We start from the raw sequence: 26,792 nt of genomic DNA, 5'->3' as shown, positions 1-26,792 counted from the left end.
GGGAGAGCTAATTTCCAAGGGAGTAGGGGAGTACCGCCAAAGCTAAAGATATGGTGCCGGGAAGCATAATCTATGTTGGGAGTAGATAGATTTCTTTTCAAAACATTGTTATAGTATTCGATTCGTTTATTACCATTATCTGTACACTGGTTGATAATATTTTTTATAAATTGCACATTTCGATGAGTTGGACAGCTCTCTAAAGATAAGCTGAATAGCCTGACCATCTTTTCTTTGTTTTATTACTATTAGATAATCTAGTGGTAATTCCTGCCTTAACCATATTTCACTTAATCCAATGTTTGACAAATACTTTCAACCTGATACGCCCAATTTTTTACGCCACGGGTCTCCACCTCCTCATACAAATACTCATAACAACCCCGTAAAATGCTATATCCAGACACAAGAAGCTTACACCAATATTTAATCATGCTATATTGCCTTTTAAATACGAGCGGATAACGACCTAACTCGGCACAAACCATGGAAATACATGTTGATTTCTTAACTCCTAATAACCTTTTACAAAAATCCAAATGCAACCTTTCAATGTTTAAGCCTTTATTATATCCCCATATCTCAGACGCATAAGATAGTATACTGCCAACATAACAATCAAAGACAAATAAAAGAGATTCCAGGTTGAGAGAGAGCTACCTGATGTTATTGTAAATTGAGAATCGGTTATTATAATTAAAAACTATTCCTACATATGTAGACGTATCGACAACCTCTAGGACACAACCATTATATTACCAATGTTCTGATGATTTAATTTTACCACCTCTTCTGAAGACCATTATCTTTGTTTTAGCAATATTTACTTCAAGTTCCCACCGTCTGGCATAAGCTGACAACGAATTCAACTGTGTTTGCAACCTTTCAACAGATTAAGAAAATATTACAAGAACATCAGCATACATAAGCAGAAGCATATTTCAAGATTTAAACTCGTGAGGTATACATTTATCTTTTAGGAAAGACTCCTCAAAATGAACTATCTAATGTCGAATTAAAGAAAATGTATAATGAAGAATAGACGTGAAAATGTGTAAATAACTGTATTTATATTGTTATCTGTGCCCAAATTAAAGAGCGTCCCCATTAATCCTGTTTTCTTTGTAATTTGTCAGAGCCTCCCAGTGAGGCGCACCGTGTTCATTCAGCTATAATATTGCATTGCAAGTACCACATGATTTTAGCCTTCCTGGCCATGAACCTGGCAGGCAGGGTTACAGCATTATGTAATGCAGGGGCAGTACATGTCAGGGACCGTCTCAAAATATCACGTGTCAGCATCACTGCTGGTGGAGTACTCTGGCGGAATTACAACAGGACATTCACTGTATCTTTGTTCTCATCTTGTATTTTAGCACACGTCGGTGGGATTTTGTGTTCATACAGTTTATAAACTGCACGGCGTATAGCACCCTTATCAAAGCTATCCAGTTTGTGTTTCCTACCAGGTTTGATTTTGACATGACCCCTGAGGTAACTGATTTGTTTACAACTTTGTAAAACTGACTATATGTCAAATTAAGGGCTTTACCCATTCTATAGTAAACCCTGTCATAGCTGACAAGAGGTTTCCCCCTTTGTTTCTCCAGTATGAAATGCTGGTATAAATTTGAAATTAATTGTTCTGCAGAGATATCAAGTCGCATGTTGCCAGTTCAATGCTCATACACGGAGTGAAACTTCTATGGGTGAACAAGATTATCTATGCGATTTGAATTAAGACTTTTTAAAGTAATTATTTTGAATATAACTACTACAAGAGTTCCATCTTTTTGACGTATAGATGTTAACAAAACCAAAACTTTTTACAATCATTTATGTAATTTAATTAGTTGAGGCTATATGAATAATTATAATCTGTATTTCAAAACTACAGTTTGTACTTAGAATATTTACGAATATTGTTAAAATGTCAAAAGAAAATTCCTGTCAATAAGTCACCCCTCATGTATATTTTTCATCTGAGCTTTAATATCTAACTAGGTAGCGTCGTACATGTATCATATATGTGCTTTTATCTTGTGTCAAATTCATCATATTGATATTGAAGCCAACAAGCATTTTCCAAGCGTTTCTGGCCTTACTTTAATTCCTATTCCGTTTCCTACTGCTACTTTTCCACCAATCCGACCTAATACTAGTAAAAGGAACCTAGCATCCCCCTACATTCCACTCTGTAAACGGGAATGATCCTGAAACAGGACCTTGGGACAGACAGTTGTTACAAGTTACGTTCACTTTTGCAGATGAAGTGACATTATTGAACAATTCCTACTTCTTTATATTTGTATATTTGCCCTGAATATTAACGCAAAATTGTTTACCTATCATAACTGTTTCCATTGATATTTTAGGGCGTTGGAAACTTGTCCAGGTCTTTGTTATGTGTAGATTAATTGCATAATTATTCACTTTAAACTATTTGGGGCATTTCACTTACCTCATTTGTCTGAAAGAGTTTTTTTCCTTTTGAGGCCAAGATGGGGTCTTGAACATGAGATTTTGCTCATGTTTAACAATTATTGTCTTCCTCTAGCAACAGAAACACCTGGTACTACCATGTCTTCACATGGATTCAGAATACCTGATATCAGTGAAGGCTGTAACCCAAGGTGGCTCAACGTCAGCCACAGTGCTGCTGGTTCTGGGTGAGTACATTATTCCTGTATGTACAGGTACACAAATCTCAGTAGCATTTGATGAATAGTTTTCCAACATTAGAAAGCAATGTGTGAGCAATGACCATAATGCAAAAGGTATGAGAGTACATGGGGAGTTTTAAGGAAATATCTCACTTCTTTTTCTTTTGATTTCATCAGTGTTAGTAATTTGGCTGTAATTGTTGATTTGTCAGATTATAGCATGTGGATATCGTTTCAGGAACTCCCTACAAAAGCATCGTTGGTATGGCAGGAAATACCAATATATCAATGAGTAAGTGACCATATCTTTTCTACGTTTTACCTTTTCATACACACTCCAACAACTGATCCATCCATTATTTGCAACAAAGCTGTTGGTAAACAAATTGGATTTTTCTATGGTAAATTATTGAAGAAAATTTAAGAGAGATTAAATGCTACAATAAAGTGAAACTGTTTGAATGAGTTCATTTTTCTATCATGTAAAAGTAACTTGGATGGTGTGGACTACTAATCATACTAAATCTTGAAATCAAAGGGAAAATGTGAATTCCATGTCCTATCATACTGGGGTCCATTGTCTTGTTAACCTTCCCATACATGCAAGAAATTATAGCGTATGTATCACATAGAAGGCACTATAAATTACTGTAAATTAAGACAAGATTTTATTCTTCTCATGAACCAACTTGTCAATTATGGTCAGTCAGTATTCAGTTTATTAAATAGTGGGATTGCCTAGTGGTGAAAGTGTTTGAGTGCCAAACAGAAGATATCCTTATATGGATTTAATATGTGGAGCCCCATCCATGTGGAATCATTGCTTTAAGTTTAATGAAAACCTCACTTCTGCAAGTGTGAAAATGGTTAGTGCATGTTGCGTGAAATATCAAAATCAAACAAATCCAGTGATTTTTTTGTTTACTGGTAAATATTATTGGGCATGATCACAGAACTCCAAATCTCCATTTCAAATATAAACCGGTGTATATAGGATATATAAGCATGACACTGCACATCAAATACATCAAATAATGACGGATGCTTTTGGCCCCGGAATGCAAAGCCTGAGAAAATGTCCTACCATAGCGATCTCCTATCTAGGGGAGACGCGAGGGTTTGATGAACCCGGTGTCAAACGCAGATTATATGCCTTAGAATTAAGAAACAATGTACACAGATGAGCGGAAGTGACCTCCACCGGTGGCGGCGGTGGTAACCTCGGAAATTTAGACGATGTTGAGGCTGGAGGACTGGTAAAAAATGTACAGTACAATCACGTCCGCAACAACAACAATAAATGGGTGATGGTCCCAGCATTCGATGGTAATGTAGGCGGTTTAGACAATGTCGAGACCCGAGGTCTCTTAAAAAACGTGTTGTATCAGTTCATCCTTACTGATGATAACCAATGGCCGTTGATCTCCCCCCAAATCGACTGGCTACTCAATACCACCCTCGTTTCACCCTACGTGTTTGCGGAGACTAAGAATAATTTTTTTACAAAAGTCCTCAATAATGGGATTCTAATCACTACTGACATCCCATCGCAAAGAAGGAGTGTGCTCGTGAACCTCATCCCCCCCAAAAAATGTTTTTTTGCTAGCGAATCGACTGGATAACTCCAATACAAGTTTACAGTTGGTGTGTCTTACAAGGTATTCCACCAAATTCAATGCTTTATATCGAAGTCTTACCTGGGGACGCATCGCCAGACCAAGATGTTGAAATCATAACCAGGGTAAGACTCTGTTGGCCTCGAAAACATCACCAACACGTTTGCGCGATTTACATACAGAAAGACGTCAATGCTTCGTTGAGTCTCAAAGGGGTCACGATTAACTTGGAGAAAAAAATATCGCTCGCGAAGATTTTGTCTGCCTACCAATATCCATCTCATAAGTTTAAAGTTTACGCACGATAAATTGATGGAAAACCAATTAATGACTATTTTCTAACCTTGTATTATCATGGGCGACGTTTCATTGAGTCCACATGCTACCATTGCGTTCTCCGGCTGCCACTCCGGCACCAAATATGATACAGCTTTTGAGAATACCAGATCACACAGGCTCTATGTTAGACACCACTAACAAACAAGTTGCATTAATATTTGGTGTTCCTGCATACCACTTTGATTTTTTAAATCCAGATTTCAGTATAAAATTACACTCTACACTTATTATGGAAGTCTATCTTGGAGATAACACAAACTATTCTGGATGTCAACTTCTTGTTTTTTCTATACACAACATTTCTGGGCTTTTTCTTGCCCCTTCGTCAGGTGAATAGTAACTAACAGGTATACAGGATATATATACTAGTTATGTACATGAAGCCAGAGTGCATTTAGGCATGTATATACAATAAACGAGGGACTATGAGATGAAAGAGACTTGATATACAGTAGCAGATATAATGTTGTTACAATTTATGATAGAAGCCAATTGGGTACAAAGGGGAGATGTACAAAGGGGAGAGAGGGGGAAGGGAGTGTGTGTGTGGGGGGGGTTGTTACAGTGGATTAAGAGGTGATAGATGAAACAACTGAGTCTAACTAATTGCAATTGGCGTGAAATGACTCTAAGTATGACTCCCGCCAATCCCAAGGCTCTTGACGCTATTTCCATGCCTAGTAGGACTGATGCGGCCTTGACGGTGGCCAATAAGCCGACGCCGGCTACTAGTGCTGTGTCCACGCCATCAATGCTACTGACAGCTCTGTGGTATTTTTTGGGCAATGCGATTCACATATCCTGTTCTTTTTCGAGATGTCATTTGATCTCGCTGATTTGATGCAAACGAAAACCGTCCACGGTTTCCATAGTTTTCGCAACTTCGTCCACGCCTTAGTCTACGGAATCATACTTAGAGTCATTTCGTGCTGATTGCAATGTAAAGCATTAAAACATGATAGCATTCGCATTCTGGCCGAATCAAAATTGAATACGGTCGAGGATCATATCTCCACAGCGATCTCTGATAGCAAGATCTCCGAAGAATAGTTTGGTTTGGTGATGTCGGAAGTCTCCAAACAACATAATATGAAGGAAGACATTCTAACCAAGACTGGTAAAACCATGAGCATTTAAGCGAAGAAGAGAATTTTTTTTATGGCAATAGGAAGAGACCAATTTATACAAGCCCTTGCCAAGAACAAAGACATCATAAAAGATTAATGTTGAATTGTTTCCACGATGTTAATGTGGATTCAGTTTTGTTAGCTAACGTGATTCGAACTCTAACATGCAATGTTCTGAGTACAACAGAAGCTATGAAAGGTCTCACCAGGAGAGCTGATGACCCAGCTTATTTGTAGATCGCTTGCTATTTGTAGTGATGACACATAACTCGCATACCTCACTGGCTAAATGAATGCTCACTCAGGGTTGACTGAAAGAATTAAACAGGCGACGATCCGGTCCACCATGGCTTAGTCGGTTGAGTGACTGCAGGTATGATCCAAAGTGTCAGAGTTGCGCAGCTCTACACTGAGGGTTCCATTTACCTCTGAGTTCACAATTGGAACTTCAATGATGGGCTCTCAGGGAAGAGCGGCAGTCAAGACACAATCCCTTGGGAGAAATCAGCTTCCCATAGTGGAAGCAGACCAACGATGTCTGTAAAATATTTCATTTCTCCCTGTGGGATTGTGGTCATGGGGAACCTTTTGCTATTTTTTCTTGTCATAAATAAAATGAATATTAAAAAATACGTACATACACAAAAAAATTAAAAATTATGTTCAACAACGAAGCACCACGGACAATAAAACAACCCTTTTTTAACCATCCATGGGATCTTAATTGACCAGAAATATACCTCACAGAGGAATTTGCGGTAGTGTTTTTTGGGTGTGCTATTTTTTTCCTTGAATCAAATTAAGAAAAAATACTAGTATTTTTTTCTCTTCATGAATTCGAGAAAACAATGCATAATAAATATAACATTTGGTAAAAATAAATAAATAATACCATCATGGAGCTGTAATACAACAATAAGTCACTCATTTTTTCACACAACGCTCACAGCTTAATTAATCAGGAATAACCCTCTCAGAGGAATTTGTGGTAGAATCTCAATTATGATACTACTGAATCATTTAGGAGGTAACAGTACTGATCATGTGACATTTGCAACATGCTTTCCATTTACATGCAATTGGCATGTTGCAAGAGGACACATAAGATTCTGACACCAACAAACACTTCACATCAGTGGGATTGAATTAACTCATTAAGGCCGAGAGACGCATATATGGGGCAAATTAATCAGTTCCTCACAGCGAGTGACGTGTTTATGGGGCAGGTAATTAGCAGTTTCTCACAGCGAAGGGCACATACAGTCATCAACAGAAAGCACCTCTTATTCAGCGAGAGACGCACATGTGTGTTGTACTTTTAAAAATCGCACTGTACCTATTATTTCAACCAATTTAGCAGTACTGAGCAAATGTTAGCTTTTCTTACGAGAGATCCCACCTTTAGTATCAATCAGAAGAAGTATTTAAAGTGTTTTGATAACAATTGCTAATCATTATCATAGGCTTGTACAGCGTTTAGCAAATGAACGCATGTCTGCGAGAAAGGGGATTATGATATTTTTACAGAGGTAAGTGCCTGGTACTCTTCCTTGGGAATGGATACTAAAATACTTCGTATGCACCTTGATTGAATTAGATGTAATGGTTTAGAGGTTACTAAAAATTATATTTCCTTCAACTACCTAATAAATAGGAAACAATATATGAAATTTCAAGGACATACAAAGAATTCAAACACAATAGAATAGTTTGAATTTACTTTTTAGGCATCATTACATAATGTATAAACACAAGTAATTATACATCCAAGCTCGAATAGATTAAACATAATTGAACTTACTAATTTGAAGTTTACTGAATTGTAACTAGTTGTTTTCCATAATCTAAAGTTCGTAATGTTACCTAAGCAAATATAAAGTGATAAGTCACGCCTTTGCATCGAATACATATATACATGTCAGTGTTATTACAACAATGAAATGTTTTACTACGTTTGTTACAAAAGACAGTAAGTTGGTAATTCAAAACATTGTCACACATGGACAGAAGTAATGTCATAAGTTATTACATGTAAGCCATACAAAGGTATTTCAAGCATTTTTTTTCAAGCTGTTGAAAGTTTCATGTTGATTTGAATTGTCAGTTTTCTATGCAATTTACATGAGCATTGTGTAAAACATTTGTATTTGATCTCTGTAATTATCAAATCCTGTGCAATTATCACGTGTATCAATCAACTCAGTCTCTATTGATCCATCGTCAATAAAAGCTGGATAGTATATCAGTTACGGTATCGATACACATGCGTATAATCATTCAAGGAGATTACAGTAATGAGATAATTGAACGCCTCTTTCGACCTTGAAATAACAGCCTCCGGTAGAATGCATATGTAGTTACGTCCTTGTTGAAAGGTTTGTCCCGTGACAAGTGTAAAATAAACAGATGCGCTGTTATATCATTGGACATCTTGCTTTATGGAGTCACGCCCCTCATAGTCATTCGTATCAAGGTGAAGATTATATTTACATGTACAGCAAACCATTATGTTTTATGTACTAGTTGTGTGCATAAAATGTATATGAAAAATACTACCTCAACTCAGTGGTTGGATTTCAATCGCTTTGTTTTACTTATCGAAAAACACTAAAATGAGGACAAATAAACTCGCCAAAGTGACTATCTACTCCTATTTATCTTGTGTATATTTCATACATCGTTACCAATGTGTATGTTTACAATACACAAACTGTTACATGATAGCTTGAGTTGATAAAGCCGAAACCCAGCATATCGACTGGTCAAGGATATAGCCAATAACCAGTCTCTATCCAAGCTGCTTAGTGATGAAACGTGCTCTTCAGAAATTTCGCCCACGCCCCATCACCTGTCCTTTCCTCTGTGACAGGTATCTCATGATACGATTGGTCGCAGATAACATATGACCAGCCACTACATTGAACAGTTGAGATACCGAACGTTCTATTCGGGAAATTTGATGACGCCCTATCACGTGACTCTTTGTTTTATGTCTATGAAAGGAATATGTAGTATACATTTTGTATATGTATGTTTGTATGGTCACGTATGTTTTCTGCATTAAATCTGTATGAAATAATGTGCAATGCTATGAATGTGCTTTGTGCTAGTCACAGACTAGCGTTATAGTACTTTCATTAAAATAATTCGTAAACACTAGAAATGTATCGGCAAAACCGCTATTTTCGTCGAAGATTATAAAGTATGAAAGTAAATTCTTCTTTACAGTATGTCATTGTCATAGATGTTTTGTAAATTTAAACCTCACACAATGATATAAGAGAGAGAATTTGTTAACGTGTGTCTCATCTGTTACATACAAAGAATACATGTGTATGCATATTGTGATAAAATATAAATGTACAAGCCGACAAAAGGTCTACAAGAGAAACTTGCAATAAAATTACATAAAGCTTGCAATACACGACATGTATTCACACCTGATTTCTTTCAACATATATCTTTACGACACAATTAAACAATCAGGACTTGTTTGTACGACTAGACAGTTTCCTGTGATCCCCGAAACCTGCCAGGGAAATCAGGTGTGACTAGCACTATTGGTCTCGGCACAGCGAGTGGGCAATCAGCGAGGGCTTCCAGGTGTTGAGTAGTGATGGGGCTCTCGGGCTTAATGAGTTAAGCAATGACAGATTTAAAGGATTAGCTTTTTCCTTTGAACACGAGAAATAAATAAAACATACTATCACAGGCATGAAGTTGAAACATTTTGTAGATGACAATGACTATAACTATCTTTAATGCCCCACTAGCTGAACATGATGTGGCCATTGTGGGCAGATATTGCCCAGTCATCTGATGAGCCACAATTCATTGTGTGCCAAAAATTTGTATCGTTGTTTGTACTGATTATGTTCCAGGTTTGTCCACCTGCTCATGTCCATGGGTTTTATGAAAGTGCAAAACATCTGAGACTTTCAGCTCACATCAAGCTGACACCATGTAAAATATTGTTTCAGTGACAATAAACTTGATGCCTGTGGACAAGGTTCACATATTGACAGATATAGATTAGCTAGATCTTCAAAGCTGCTTTAGCAAATGTGGATTACTTTACGCAAATGCTTATCAGTTGATAAGAATATTACATTGATATTATACTGTCCTCTCACCAAAAAGCAGACCATGTTAAACAGCCAATTATCCTTGTGTTATCCAACAATATTTCACCAGATTCAGTTCACTTTCAATGTCCTGGATGAGCAAGTTTGTCAATGCTCTTTGTTGGAATTGAATAAATATGGATGCCCTCTGTCAGAAGACCACTACAACATGTGATTAAACAAGGATATACACTTATTTATATATGAATAGTTTGAATATTTGTGATAAAACTTGTAAAAGAATACTTCTGTGACATTGTAAGTACACAATATAATCTAAATGCTAAAAAATTGAATGTGCATATTTCACTGAAGGTGTATGAAAATTTAATGTAACTAGTTTTGAGATGTCTTTTGCTGTGTTGTAAAAAATAGATGAAATCACATCCTCAGTTACGGATTGGTCCAAGTTCATTGATACAGGCGATATGATACTTTTGATGATCAAGGATAATATCCCCAAATGTATGTGCTTATTATCACAGGGATAACACATTCATTATGGCACCCATTGACGTAATGTGTAAGTGAAATGTCTTTTGTTTGAATAATAGGAATTAGAGTATAAAGGATTTCTGTTCACATGCAGCCAGATACTGTGGGGAGTAACTCTTATGTAGAGGGTGGTTGTGTTGAGGATGTAAACAATGTCACAGCGCGAGTAGTTCATTCTCACCTGTGGTACAGCTCTTAAAGCAAGCAGCTGTAATTCAGAAGTAGGAGACAGTATGTCACATAAAAGGCTCTTTGCTCTAATACCCTAGGCCTTTTAGAAGCTTCACCACCAGTTGCAGCAAAGACAGTGTTATTATTGTATTTGATGTCATAACAACTTCATGTGTTTTGTATTGCCATTGTATTTGTAATGCCACTGCAAATGCAATAATTTTGTATTGATTTGTAAAATTAATTATTTTGAGAAGACAGTTGTTAATTATATCGCATAAGACAACAAACTGATAATGAAAAGTGTAGGGCACAGAAAAGTCTTTTGGTTAGTACTGCAGGGAATGTACAGTGTGTGTGTGTTTTGTTTGGTTTGTGGGTGGAGGAAGATAACTTAAGTCACTGATGAAAAGTTTCATCTGATGTAAAACCATCAATCCATTCTTCTTTACACACATAATACTCACATGCCCGCACTTTATACCCGAAGGCATTTGACCGTGAAGATCACCAGGAAAATTTTGTTTGTGATTTTGTTCTCAGACACCCACCTGGTGAGCAGAGTGAACAAGAACATTTACATCCTCACTCTCCTACCTGCATTTCTGGCTTGTGTGGCTGCGCTCATGTTCTATATCTACCATAGACATTTCAAGCCAAACTTAACAATGCACCAGACAAGATGTTTAGCCAAACAGGTAATGAAATGAAACATTGATGTAGTATGTTTGGGTATAAGTGACCCTCAAACAGTTTAAGCTTCATGCAGGTAATTATTTTCCTCTCTTCAAGGAAATGATCTATAGCAGTTCAACTTCACCAACACAATATAGGGAAAACAAACATTGCATTTTTCCTTATCCTGACTCATGGTATATTGCTTATCTCCCTTCTTCTTCGTATGGTAAGTGGAAACTTGAATCCCTTTCAGTTCCCTAAAGTAAACGTGCAATCACTCACCCTGGAGTTGCCTCCCTTGCCTTCCTGCCAAAATGCACCCACGTGACCATAAGGCATGCTGTCATCACTCTCTCCTTCATCACCCATACGGCCGTTGGGCGGTAACTTCAGGGTCCCTTTACGGCTTATATCCTTGTTTCGTTTGGGTCTTTAGATCAAATTTTGCCGTGAATGGTTTCTTTATGATGTTATTTATCATATTTCTGAAACTATTTGCATGAATCGTCTAATTATTGAACGTTTTCAGTCCGTTCCAGGTGACTGTTGTTTACATGAAGACTATGTAAACAATGCAACTATGACGTCTCAGCGCTTGATTCACACCCTGATTGGTCAGCTTGTGTCTTAAACTCATGTTCTATATCGTCACAATGTATTTATTGTGCACATTTGTCTGATTTTAAATTTAATTAAAATTGTTGTTAAGGTCTACACAAACTGTTGATAGGTTCGGCGTTCCAGCTAAGTCTGCGTTGAGAAAGGCATTGTGCCTTCTACTTGTGCAGTGAATAGCCGTATTCCTGCCCCTACGATGTCATCAGAGTCACTTCTCATGGCGTGATCCGTATCTACGGAGATAATGTCTCAGTCCTAGGGTAAGAGGAAGTTCCCTCCTAGAGAAGCTGAGCCGCAGCATAAGAAGAAGTCGTCTACCTCTCCTAAGAAGCCCTCTACATCCAGATCATCATCAGCCAGGTCGTCGCAGTCTACTAGATCATCGAGATCTACAGGCCCAATTACTATTATGGACGACTTGATGCCTGGTGCTGAAGCAGACAATTCTACATACTCCGATCCTCCAATCCTAGAACCAGAGGTCATCATCAGATCGTCTCAGCATTCGACGACGTCCAGGGCTTCAGGGTGCGCAGAACAGACGGACTTCATCTTCTACATCGTCAAGGCAGTCTATACCTCACAGCTCTTCTACTAGATCGTCAGGGTGCACGAACCCTTCTGTCAGCAGTCAGCTAGTTTCGAAGCATTATCCCCGAGGTGCGAGAACCCTTCCAGGCATTCATGTGATACACATCTATATCAGCAGCCATCTGATAATCCTTTAGCGTTCGCAAAATCTACCTCATCACTGACACCTACGGAGCAGCCTATTGCCATCGTATACCATCAATGTATGACATCCCATGCTGAATCCTTCAACCCAGACGATATTACGAGGAGAGTGGTTCAAGCCATGGCACAGAGGTTGGACTTGGAGAGGAATCAATCGGTGGCCCACACGAACCCTACATCTTGCCTGAACCAAACAGCCTGCGAGTACTGGTCTGTCAGCACCAACTCGGCCTGCGCTAACCTCTCGGACTACGCGAACCCTGCACCTACGTTGGAGGACAGTCATCATGTAGCGGAGGATTCCTTCATCCATACAGATGCGGAGGTGTTATCCTGGGTTGCAGATGGCCTGCCGATCTGATTGCCTATCTGAGACTCCAACCCATCAGAGGATTTCGACTCCATTGTGATACCACCTATGATGCCGATATCACAAGTACCTGAGAACTTCAAGGAAACCTTCACAAAGGCTTCCAAGCACAGGGGCAAAATACACCATTGTTCAGCACTCGTAAATTCCCTCTGCACAATATGGACTACTTTATCAAGGCCTGATATAGATGAGGACTAACATCTCATCAGTGATTCGAAGTCCCATAGCTACAGGGTTAAGGACAAGAAGATGGCTCAACTTGATACCACTACGATGAGGGCGTTCTTCTGGCTTGCCATTTCCAGGGCTATCAATGAGGCTCTTATGAGTGCCTTCAAGAATCCTAAGATGGAGGAAGAGAGAATGTCAACGTTCATCACTCAGAGCAAAGATCAGGAATTCATCTCCGATCACTTAGCTTCAACATCTGCGGGCATCACTCTATGCGTCTTCAGCCTGTAACTGGCCGGATGTTTACACCAAACCTGTCCTATGGAAGCCATGGGCAGCTCCTACCCTGTTTGATGGAGGTATTCGGCAGATGTCCCGTGAGGTTACACAAGACCCGAAGGATCAGATGCTGATCAAGTCCGTGAACCGTGGGTGGACGTCTAGGGCACTACAGGGAGAATTTGAGAATACTACAGGATGACTACATTGTAGATGTACTACGAGAGGGATATAGATACAGTTTAATGGCAATGCCAACACAGACTGTTAACCCGCAGATACACATTTATTGCAAGCTGCTGGCAAAGAATGCTGTAGAGATCATGGATCAATGCAGACTCACACCCTTGTTTTATTCTCCAATCTTCCTGGTACCAAAAAAGAACTGCAAGGAAAAGTTCCGACTCATTTACAGCATGAAGCGTTTCAACCAAGACTACTTACTGAAACCAGACAAGATGTTACATTTGCCCCAACTGTGACTTCTAATCAAGCCTAACGACTTCTTAGCCAGAATAGATCTGCAAGACGTCTACCTACACATCCCAATGCATCCCAAGTTGAGGAAATACCTACGGTTCCTCTACCAGAGGCAACACTACCAATGGAAGGTCCTTCCAATTGAAATTTTGGCTCCGTGGCTATTTACACCTGTAACCAAGCCAATCCTACATCAGCGGGGACTGCACAGTGCATTCTACCGAGACGATGGTATCCAGGCGCATCAACATGCAGATTAACTCAGACGTCAGCTGCAGTTTACGATCATTCTACTGAAGCAGTTAAACTGGCTGGTGAACCAATTGAATTCGGCTTTAGAGCCATCCCGGGATCTACAGTTCCTTGGCATCAGATTCCTCACCACGAAGAACTGCATTATTGTATCAGAAGACTGATGGTTGAGCATCCAGGTTTGCATACCAGATGCCATCAATACTCCACTACACATTAGAGCATGGCAACGATTCCTAGGTCTACTCACATCGGGGCAGACTATCACGCGCAGAAGAAAGTTGCAGCTACGTCCGTTACAATGCTTCCTGATAACTCATCTAGATGATGTCCAGTAATTTGCCCTTCCACAACATTTGAAGTCGTAACTACTCTGATGGACAGACCAGTTGAATGTCTGCAGCGGAACCTATTTACGAGAGCAGTGCTACAACCTTCATCACTTCGTGGATGCATCTCTCCAAGGCTGGAGAGAACACTTCAATGATGAAGTCACCTCAGGAACTTGGTCACAGACAGAACGGGCTCTACACTTAAACCAGCTAGAACTCGAGGCAGTAATAGAGGCAGTTAAACTTTGGGCGCAGCGACTAAGAAATCAAGTTCTTATGATCCACACTGACAACTCAAAAGTAGCCTTCTATATAAATGTACAAGGCTTCATGAGATCAGCCCCGCTGCTACAACTGACATTTCAGCTATTCGACATTGGAGATGACATCAATCTTCACATGAAGGCCTGTCACATCCCAGGGGCAAAGAACATCCTAGCAGATGCCTTATCCAGACCGGTTTGTCCATCCCCCACAGAATGGATGCTGCACCCGGGAGCGTTCCAGCTCTTAACAGTAGATCATGGTTGTCCCCTCATTGATCTGTTTGCAACACGGTTTAACCATCAAGTGACAATGTTCGTCTCGTCAGTACCAGATCCTCAAACATGGGCACTCAATGCCCTAGCCATATTCCCACCACTGATACTGTTACGACAAGTGCTAAACAAGGTCAGCCAGACCACACTGCTACAAGTGATTTTGGTTGCACCCTACTGGCCAGCGAGAAGCTGGTTCCCAGACCTCATAGAGCTTTTCAGCGAGTCAGCGCTATGACTACCAGCTTGGCCGTATCTACTAAACCACCCACACACCAAACAACTGCACGGCAACCCGGCAGGACTCCAGCTAGACGCATAGAACATATTACGTACTGCTTAAGGAGAAGAGGATACTCCACCAGAGCAGCTAAGGAGTGACACTAGCCTCACGTCCATCTACTCGGAATCTATATGATGACAAGTGGAGGAGCTTTGACCAGTTTTCTGCTCATAAGGGATTCTCGGCCATCCTGTGACTACCTGTGTCATCTAGCTACTAGATACCTGAAAGGATCGACGCTATCAACCTACTTGGCGGCGATTAGCTCTGTAATCACCATGGATACAGGAGTTAAACTAACCAAAGAACCTTAACTGGTTGCCTTGCTGAGATCGTTCAAGCTGGAGGATCAACAACAGAAGTTCAGAGCTCCAGACTAGGATCTCAACTTTGTGTTGCAGCACCTCAACAGTGTCGTGTATGAACAGCTGACATGGACAAAATTTGAGTTGCTAACTCAAAAGGTTCGGTTTCTCCTTGCCCTTGCCTACAGCTGCTAGAATGTCAGAAATCCATGCCCTTGACTTCGGCCGTACAGATTTGACACCAGAGAGCATGCTGCAGTCCATCTAGGCCTCAGATAGGACTTTATAGCCAAGAATCAGTTACCTGGCCAACCGGATCAACAGTTCTATGTTCTGGCACTATTAACTATATTAGGACCAGATGATACACAAGATCTATCCTATCAGAGTGTTGAAAATCTATGTGGACAAGACTGCTAGGAGGAGGAAGTTCAAGCATCTACTTATTCTACTATCACCCACTACGACTTGTAGAAGTCTCATTTTGGATCCGAGACGTGATTCTACGAGCTTATAAAGCAGAGTAAGAGCCACCTAAAGCATTGAACCCATGTGAAGTTAGAGCACTGGCCTCGACATTTGCCCTACATGGAAACTGCTCTCTATCATCCATTATGGAAGGCTGCAGTTGGAAGTCAGACACTGTGTTAGCCAACCACTATCTATGGGATATCGCTACTATGAAGATGTATCTGTTATCGTCAGTTCGGGCCACTAGTAGTAGTGCAGCAACTCACGATTCCAGCCAGATGATGAGAATACTCACCCTAGTCATGCAAACTCGTTGGAGCCAGGCAACTGATCCACTGCCACCAACAGAGAGTCCATGTTCCCCTGTCTTACAAGATAAGTCAGCGTATGAGTGATATAGGCTCAGTTTCGGTAAAAGTCCTTACCTTAACATACTGAGTCACGATACCAGTTTCGGTAATAGTCCTTAACTTAACATATGGGTCGTTCAAGATATCTAGACATCAAGGCGTTCTAGTTTATCTTAAATCTACAAAATCTATATGATTTACTTCTTTTATGGATGCAAGAGAAGTTGGTGCCCCGATTGTCTTCAGGAAAGAAATTGACGTGTTCAAGCCGCAAGAAGTGTTCCCAGGGGGTATATGAGCGAACGCTGACGTTATCGATTCAGTCACAGAGAATCCCGTAGGTGGCTGACCCACCACCTATTTTCGTTGGATTCAATAAGCAATATATAAGGATAAGAAAAAATATGATAAAATTGATGTTTTATACTTATCCTGACTCATGATTTGAAGCCCTCCCAACCGTCCCCTCTCAACCACTACAGCTTCCCTGCAAGCCTTAGTGTGGGCAGATAATCTGAGAAAGTGAGGACAGGATGCCTTGTGGTCATGTGAGTGCATTTTGGCAGGAAGGCAAGGGATCTCCAGGGTGAGTGATTGTATATTCGCTTCAGGAATTTGAAAGGGATTCAAGTTTCCACTTAACTGTTCGAAGAAGGGAGATAAGCAATATAGCATGAGTCAGGATAAGTAGATATAAAATATCAATTTTATAAAAAAAAATACATTATTATTGCCAATGTCACATGTTTGGAGGATTATTAACATATCAATGAATGCATATTAGGATTATGCACACTGTATTAAGAGGCATTATTTTGTTAAAAGTTTTGGAAAACATTATTATCATTCTCATATGCATCCTAATTAATGGGACATCATCTCAAAATTGGACATCTTGTCAATTTTTATTTTGTTTTTCTCAAAGTCAACATTATCTAAATGCTATATCTTGTCATTTCACAGGGGCAGTCTTAAAGATCTTTCAATATCTTACTTTGAAGTATGATTCGGGTCAGTGGGTAGCCTAGTTGTTAAAGCGTTCACTTGTCACGTTGAAGATTCTGGTTTGATTGCCCACATGGGTACAATGTGTGAAGCCCATTTCTGGTGTCCCCACCATGAGATTGCTGGAATATTGCTAAAAGCAGTGTAATACACAACTCACTCACTCACTGAAGTATGATTCCGTTATTGCATTAGGTATAGATAAATAATATCTTCTTGCTCTTTTTTAAAAAGAAATTTACTAATGTCAAATGTTTAATGCCCACACCTGCAACAACATTCCACCACTTTAACATCTTTTGTTATGACACTGCTGTAGATGGAACTACCAACTTTCTGCTCTGGACTAGTTCAGTCTCAATAACATGGGTAACATTGTTATGACACAGTATTACCTTATAGTGACTTCCTAGTGATGACTGATATTCTGTTATATGTATATTGTTATAGTCTCACTCTTGCTTGTGGTCCACAGGAACTGAACCCACTTTATGGCAGTGTTGGGAGTGCAGGAAGCTACCAGGAGGAACTGACAACACTCATAAGTGATGGCTATGAAATTGACCTTGCTCGCATACACTTCATTGAAACACTAGGTGAGGGAGCATTTGGCAGAGTGATGAAAGCTGAATTGGAGTCACCTGACTCCAAGAGGGACTCGATGACAAGGACAGTGGCAGTCAAAATGCTAAAAGGTGAGATAGACTATATGGATAAAATGAGGTCAATACTTTGTGTTGAAAGTCCTTAGTGAACAGAGACAGTTCAATTGCAGCAAAAGTACATTTGATATTAAGTTTTGTAACATTCTACTTCAGAGGTGACACACACACATTTTTTTGTCATCAAGCACAGTTTTAGATTACAGTTTAGATCATAAGAGATCATTATATGAATATCCGGAACCTCACTAGACAAACATTTGATTTATTGTCCAAGCTGTTGGGGTTCTGGTGTTGTTGCATTTTTGACAACTCTGAAACTGTCAGAGATTTGGAGATGAAAACATGTATGTACAGAGCTACAGATAACTTTTTGGGTCATTGAGTTATGTACTCACTTGTGTTCATCTCAATCGGGTATCCTAATGTTCCTTTGAGTAACCAAATATATTGTATTCACCTCACTCAAACTCAATTGGATATTTTGCCATTTTCCATTAATTTTGAAAATATAATAAAGTTTAAATGTTAGTGTGTGTTATTTATATTGGATCTGTAATATGAAAAATGATAAGAAAGACTGCAAGTTGTCAAATTCATGTCCTGAAATAGAACCTCTCAGTATACTTCAGTTATTTTATCTATCCACCGGTATGCAAGCTAAGATTTGACATTTTTTAGTGTACGCATGTAAGATCACATTTATTGAGTATTTACAAAAATTCAAGCGTACTTGTACTCAATAGACTTAATGGAAATCAAGTTTTCACATACATATTTGCGTAATTTACGCAGATACGCAGCTTATCTGTACCTCTGATGTATGATCCAAACAGTACTGTAGGTAAAAAGCTTCACAGAATCATCATACCTGTGCTGTTGTTCATGTAAAGCAAGATGAAAGACTAACTAAATGGCTAATTTTTTAGCACAAATACACTTTATTATCCCTGTTTATGTTCTGGGAACCATGCATGGACAATGGTTATATCTTGCCACGTGGAATGTCACCAAACTAATACAACTTGTGTCGTACTTATCTTCCAACTGTCCTGCCCACACAATACCAAACATGATGTCAGTAGTGAAGGCTAATGAATGCTAGGCACCATTTCACGTCCTGTGGATTAGAAGTTCTGGAAGAATACATCTTTGAAAATCAAAAGATTATAGCGGAAACATTCTCTCTGGATTATGGTTGCCTTAATTCTGTGGTTTCCACAGACACATACAGAAAATGAGATGAAAATTTTAACCCTAAGTCATAGCTATCCCTAGTGGTATGCCTCCCTCCTAACCAATAGAGTTACCTCCCCTTGGCATGACATCACACCATTGTTGTTTGAAGAACCTCACAATTTTTCTGTATGGTCTGCAGTACACACGTACACAAGATTGAAGTAAAAATTCTTCTATCAACAGTCTCCAACACTGATCCATATCTTGTCGGTTAGTGGTGTCGACATTTGATCCTTGCTACAAATTATTGTCTATTTTGTTAGATTTTTCCCACCCTTTTTCCCTCAGTTTTTCTCTTCAGCTATGGCGAAAAGTAAATGTGTTCAATGTCAGAAATTTATGTCCGATCTAGACCCTCACTCTTTTTGCTTAGCATGTTTTACGGGGACCCCCCTGCACCCTTGTAGATCGCTGTTTGTTATGCTCCGACTTGTCAGAAATTGAGTGGCTTAACATGGACGCAGCTACCCAGCTAACATCACGTAACTGGGCCATTTCTGGGCCAGTCAAGTAAGCAAATCAGACCCTGTTGGTAATGTTGATTGCACAAGCCACAAATGACATGGATCTTTACAGAAAACCATGCCCAATATATGACAGCATCTGATGCTTGTTCATGCAATAACAGGCTGTGATACAGCATCTACAATCAGGGGAAAAAGAAAGCTCTTGCTCTATTCCAGGAGAGGTCCAATTGGGATTGCTTGGATGTTTTCCTTCAATTTGGCAGTTCAAATGATGGCATTGCACAAGTTGGAGAGATGTTCATGCTTAAACTCTATGGAGCTGTGGACTCAACATCACTGGACGAACACCGCAACAACATGTCCATTCATCGAGCCTCTGTGTCCTCTTCAGGTTTCAAACTGGAATCACTTCCCCAAACTTCAGCAGCCACTAAATTCCACAACTACCGTGTGTACAATACAGCAATGGCAAGGGAATGAGCTTTCACGAACAGAGTAGGGATGGCAATTCAAGGATGGGGTCCTTGTTCATATTGAGTGCACGAGACGGTGCAGTTGTCAAAGAGCAGGAATTGAGTGCACATTGTTTGCACTGGATGTTGAGGATTGCCAACCTGCCAAAATGTACTCAGTATTGAAGAATGAGATGTTGTGATTGACAAAAAGACCTTATGATACATCAGTCAAAAAGTGAAGATTACAGTGAGTTTCAAAATTTACTAACTAAAAATGATGATATTGATAATTGTACAAGTGATTTACCATCAATTTGGTGACCACAGCTGTCTTGATTAACCAACCATGAGTAGCCATTTTGACGTCTGGTACCAAAAGCACAAGCATAAAATGTGTGCTTATCATGCCATAATTAATTGTCTTATGCATGTGCGGTGTTAAAAGTAATATGTTTAGATTCCTTGTGAGATGGGCTTTCTTTTAACATATCACAAGGTATTGTTAATTAAAAAGAAATATTTTCGTGAGATTATATTGATGATTTTAAGGACAATGGTGGCCATTTTGAAATTGGCGGTCATTTTGAAAATGCAACAAGGCATGATGTCAATATATTTGGAATCCCTGTGAGATGAGCTTTCATTTGATATATCACATGGCATAATAATTTACAAAATATCTGTTTGCATAATCATGTTAATGATTTTAGTGGCCATCTTGAAATTGGCGGCCATTTTGAAAATGCCACAAGGTAGAATTTGCAGAACTTTGTATCTTGTACATGGCAATGATGTTCTGAAGCTTTCCTGAAAAATTCAGCATTCTACTATTTTTTTCCAATGATATCTAATGCTCCTGACCTATTAAGGCATTCCGGGAACTGGGCCTGTACTATTTGGCACATTGGCGTTGAACTGGGCCAGTACAGGCAAAGTAGTATGGCCTAGTACACAGCCGTAATGGTTACAAATTGGCCCTTTACAGTTTGGCCGGCACTGGCCCAGTTATGTTTAATACAGTTTTTACTATTTAAAAGAAGCTGATACGAAAACAAACTCTGAAAAAGAAAAAAACAAACAAGAAAACACAAGTTTATCCATAAGAGTTTAATTCATGAAAATAGATGAAAACATGATGTGTCATCCTTTTATTGATTCAGAGTTCCTTGTCCTTCTGGATCAGCTTGTTCAACAGAAGTTTCAAAATTCAATTCACAAGAATACAGTCTCTTTTTTAAGTATTTTCAAATTTGATTTACTATTCAATCTTTCGATTAGTTCAGTATGACATGATTATCAAACAATACTATAATATGGTCCATATTTTGAATTTATGATTTTGAATGAGGCATGTCAACAGGTTTTCCATGATCTAACAACATGACATACATACTGAATGTTTCAAAATGTGCTTGTTCCTGCAAAATTCATACTGCATGTTATTGTTCAAAATTTAGCTCAACACTTAACCTTAGTTGAAAATGTAGTCTCTATAAGTGATTCACAACAAATACTGTTAGATTTTAGTGTCACTGTGATTAAGTCAATTTACATTCATAAATGTGGAAAATGCCACACACTACCTTTTGGCCACCTCTCTTGAGCAGACGACATGGTCCTGAGATAATCCCCCACAATTCACCAAACAGGAAGTGCACTGCCTGTACTGCGCCAGTACTGGGCCAGCACAGTATTGTGGTGCAGTATTTACGGTAACCACCCATATGTGGCCCAGTACAGTTTTGTCTGTAACGGGCCACTATTGGAAAACAAGTATTGGTCCTGCACTGGCTGTATACTGTCGTACATTATGCCAGAGCGATGCCAGTACTGGCCAAGTTATGTGATGTTAGCTAGGTAGGTCTCAGTCTAAAAAACGTAACAGTTCTCCATGTTCTGAGGCTAGTAAACCTAAGAAATCCACCCCTGGTTCACCCTCTTCTCCTCAGAGATCGGAGCCAAAATAGAAGTCAAGGTCTTGATCAAATTTGGGTTCTTCTCATTTGGATATGACGGCTATTGACGATTTGTTTTCCTTATTTAAAACGGAGCTGCAGGCCTCAGTTAACCAGACTATGACTGACTGACTGAGTTTAGTTTTACGCCACTTTTAGCAATATTCCAGCAATATCACGGGGGGGGGGGGGGGGACACCAGAAATGGGCTTAACACATTGTGCCCATGTGGGGAATCGAACCCGGGTCTTCGGCGTGACGAGCAAAGGCTTTAACCACTAGGCTACCCCACCGCCCCGACCAGACTATGAAGGATATGGAATTGAAGAATGAGGCGAAAATCAACTCTCTACAGAGAATGTATCAAGAGAGTATGTTATTTAACCGGAGGCTCAATCTCCCATGGGAGGTCGTCTCGCAGAGTATGTGGACAACTGGAAACAGATCCCGTCAGACAGTTGGATTTTGTCAATAAAAGAGAAGGGATTTATCCTGCCGTGGGACAACCTACCCCCCAGTAACTTATCAGTCGGTATGACTTAGTAATGTATAAAACACTGATAAAATCATAGGATTGTGTTAATAATGTGAAGGAAGATAACTACTAAACCGCTAGGTGAGTAGACGCGTACGCTTTCTCCCTGACAAGATAATATGTTCTGCTATCTATACCTCCTAATCAAAATGTCTAACGAACACCACTGGTCCATCTCTGCCAAAAATTGAGCCTGGTCCCTTCCACTCAGGGTTGTCCGGTCTTTTGTAATAGACCTTGTTCCCTGTCTCATATGTGTTGGTGATGGATTGTACCGGTCTCCGTATAGCTCTCCGGATTCTTTCGGATGACTCTGCCTGTTTGTAGGCTCTTCTGGCCGAGTGCAATGCTGTGATTGTTTCCCCACTATATCACTGGTGGTAGTACCTTCAAGAGCCGGTGGGGCATCAGTTAAAACTGAGGGTAGGTTTGGGTTTCTTCCAAACACAAGCTGATGGGCACTGAAACCATTTATGCTCGATAGTTCTTTGCCATGAGTGCCCAGGCTAGTCCTACTTCCCAGTTGCAACTCTGTTCCTTTTTTATCTTAAGGAGTATGTGTGTTAGTGTTTGGTTATGGCCCTCCAATGCACCATTAGATCATGGGCTATAGGCAGCTTTAGTGATAAGTTCAATGTTGAAATTTTCACACATCTCAAAAATTTCACGTCCCGAGAATTCACCTCCATTATCACAAAACAGTTTTCTTGGGGCTCCATGCACTGAGATCCACACTTCCATGAATTTCTGGACAAACACTTTACATTGTTTGGTGGTGATGATGGCCCCAGCACTGTACCTTGTGAACTCATCCATTATGTGGAGGTACCAAAGTGATTTCTCTAGCTCATGCAGGTCAACGGCAACAACTTGGTTGAAGTCGGAGGCCAAGGGTAACCCAGGCTTGTTGGCTGTTCTCTTGAACTTCATACATGTATCACAGGATGATGTTATTTCTGATAAAATTTCAAATGCTTCTGAGTTGTTTATACTTGCATCTTTCATTAATTTGGAAAGTCTTTCTGTTGTTAGGTGTCCAAACTGAACATGCAGTTTCATGATAGTTTTCTTCAGATCAGCACTGTCTTGTCCTTCCAATAGCATGATTTCATTTTCATTGTCATCTATGTTGATTGTGTCTGTCTGATGTCTAGACTGAACACTTGAGGTGTACATTAATTCCACAGGTTTTCCAAACATGGAGATTACATCATTTCACAGTCTCTGCTTTCTGTAGGGACGACTTACTAAGTAAGAGCGGATTGTTGGCAGGAACGACTTCCGCCTCTATTGTGCATCCTGTATGTCCGATCTTGACAGGCATTAACACTCTCTTGGTGGCTTTAACTTTTCTGCCGTCTCCGAAGCAGAACGACCTGACACTTGGGTGAGTCTTGGATATCTGTCCCCCATATTTCAAGAAATATTTCAACCACTGTTCCCCACAGACAGTTCTCGAACATGCCAGTGTCCACCACTGCACAGCCAGATGACTCAACTAAGAAAATGTCATTATTTTCTCTTGTGAAAAGAACTAGGTTGCATATGTCTTCATCACTATTATTTTCTGTTTCAATAAGCTTTACGTGTTCTTCCTTATGTGGACAGTTATGGTAGGTAGATTGACAGATGATACAACGTGAACGACGTCCATTCTTATCGAGAGGATTTGTGCCACGTCTTGTGGGAATTGTTGAAGGCATAGAGTAATGTGACTTACTTTGATATGATTTTGTTGTCTGTTGTGTTTTAGTAAACTGAGCATCTTCACACTTGACTTTGATGTCTTGGTGTTGTTGTTCACTGTGAGGGTTTCCAAATATTCTTCTCATGGCTCTCTTCATGGTCTCGAATTTTCTGTCTGTCGATGCTGTTAACACAAGTTTTCTGCTCTTTTCATCTAGTTTACTGCATTCCAGCATCATGAACCCGAGAACTGAATCTGGCAGCTCCATGTCATGCCATTTGCATATTGCGTAACGTCTTTCATGTTTAATGATAAAGTCCTTTATTGAAGATGAGTTTTCTCTTTTGTAAGTGTAAAAGTTAGTAAAAGCTTCATAAGCTAAGTCATTGCATCACGTAGGAAAAGAGCTTCTAGTGCTGTCAATAATTGCTCGACACCATTTGTCTCCCGGAGTTTTGCTTCACCAATCCCTCTTGCCTTATTTCTTGCTTGTCCATGCAGGGATAGGGCTACTGCACAACCTTGTTGATCAGGTTTCAGCGGTGTAACTACTTTCCAAAGCCCAACTTCAAGTTTCCAGTCCGCATAAGTCATTTTTTGACTCAAGAGCAGGTGGAAAACGATAGTCTTTCGCGGCTGTCGCCATTTTGGGTATTTACGATGTCTGATGATGTGGTGTGCACACTACATATTTCTTTAATTGGAGACGCACATGGATCTTTAGGCCAAAGTTCTGCTACCATGAAAAGAAGGCAGGGTTTAGGTTTACACCTTTATTCCACGTGTCGACAGCATAGTCATAGTCAAAATCTCTCAGGTCATGTTGCGAGCGTGATAATATACTCAAGCACATCACGTCAACAGTCGAACACTTACTTTGCAGCTCACACACTCACTCACTCATTGTAATAAAAATAAGTGTATATTTTCAGACACTGATATTAACTAATTAAAATATTCCATTTTGCTTCACATAAGAATATATGTCATTTTTTGTGTACTCTTCCCCTTTAACTCATTAAGTCCGAGAGCCGCGTATATGGGGCAAATTAATCAGTTCCTCACAGCGAGTGACGTGTTTATGGGGCAGGTAATTGGCAGTTTCTCACAGCGAGAGCCACATATATCTGTCAACAGAAAGCACCTCTTATTCAGCAAGAGACGCACATGTGTGTTGTACTTTTAAAAATCGCACTGTACCTATTATTTCAACCAATTTAGTACTACTGAGCAAATATTAGCTTTTCTTACGAGGGGGCTACCTTCAGTGTCAATCAGAAGAAGTATTTAAATTGTTTTGATAGCAATTGCTAATCATTATCATAGGCTTGTACAGCGTTTGGCAAATGAACACATGTCGGCGAGAAAGGGAATTATGATGTTTTTACAGAGGTAAGTGTCTGGTACTCTTCATTAGGAATGGATACTAAAATACTTTGTATGCACATTGATTGAATTAGATGTAATGGTTTAGAGGTCACTGAAGATTATATTTTCTTCAACATCCTAATAAATAGGAAACAATATATGAAATTTCAAGGACATACAAAGAATTCAAACACAATAGAATAGTTTGAATTTACATTTTAGGTATTATTACGTTGTCATGTTTCATATATTGAAACATAATGTATAAACACAAATAATTATACATCCAAGCTCGAATAGAGTAGACATAATTTAACTTACTAACTTAAAGCTTACTGAATTGTAGCTAGTTATTTTCCATAATCTAAAGTTGATAATGTTACCTAATCGAATATAAAGTGATAAGTCGTGCCTTTACATCGAATATATATACATGTCAATGTTATTACAACAATGAAATGTTTTACTACGTTTGTTATAAAACACAGTAAGTTGGTAAGTCAAACAATTCTTAGACATAGACAGAAGTAATATCATAAGTTATTACATGTAAACCATACAAAGATATTTCAAGCATTTTTTTTCAAGCTGTTGAAAGTTTCATGTTGATTTGAATTGTCAGTTTTCTATGCAATTTACATGAGCATTGTGTAAAACATTTGTATTTGATCTGTGTAATTATCAAATCCTGTGTAATTATCACATGTATCAATGAACTCAGTCTCTATTGATCCATCGTCAATAAAGGCTGGATAGTATATCAGTTACGGTATCGATACACATGCGTATAATCATTCAAGCAGATTACAGTAATGAGATAATTGAACACCTCTTTCAGCCTTGAAATAACAGCCTCCGGTAGAATGCATATGTAGTTACGTCCTTGTTGAAAGGTTTGTCCCGTGACAAGTGTAAAATAAACAGATGCGCTGTTATATCATTGGACAACTTGCTTTATGGAGTCATGCCCCTCTCTGTGATGTTTATACATGCATGCACATCTGTAATCTTATGAACC

At 39.3% G+C, this 26,792-nt stretch overlaps 1 protein-coding gene across 1 annotated transcript in view; it reads left to right on the top strand.

Annotated features, from left to right (window-relative positions):
• The window catches only part of LOC124272352 (vascular endothelial growth factor receptor kdr-like), a 462,777-nt gene that overhangs the window by 231,450 nt on the left and 204,535 nt on the right, over positions 1-26,792 (top strand). Inside the window, exons 11-14 of the mRNA XM_046707526.1 lie at positions 2,558-2,669; positions 2,902-2,955; positions 11,079-11,233; positions 17,882-18,101. Coding sequence (XP_046563482.1) covers positions 2,558-2,669; positions 2,902-2,955; positions 11,079-11,233; positions 17,882-18,101 — 541 coding nt within the window. The remainder of the gene's footprint in view (positions 1-2,557; positions 2,670-2,901; positions 2,956-11,078; positions 11,234-17,881; positions 18,102-26,792) is intronic.

The sequence above is a fragment of the Haliotis rubra genome, unplaced genomic scaffold (genome assembly GCF_003918875.1).
Source record: "Haliotis rubra isolate DU_JTF1 unplaced genomic scaffold, ASM391887v1 Scf169, whole genome shotgun sequence".
Taxonomy (NCBI): Eukaryota; Metazoa; Mollusca; class Gastropoda; order Lepetellida; family Haliotidae; genus Haliotis; species Haliotis rubra.
Note: the sequence above shows the minus strand (reverse complement) of the source record. Positions and strands in the feature narration are given on the sequence as shown.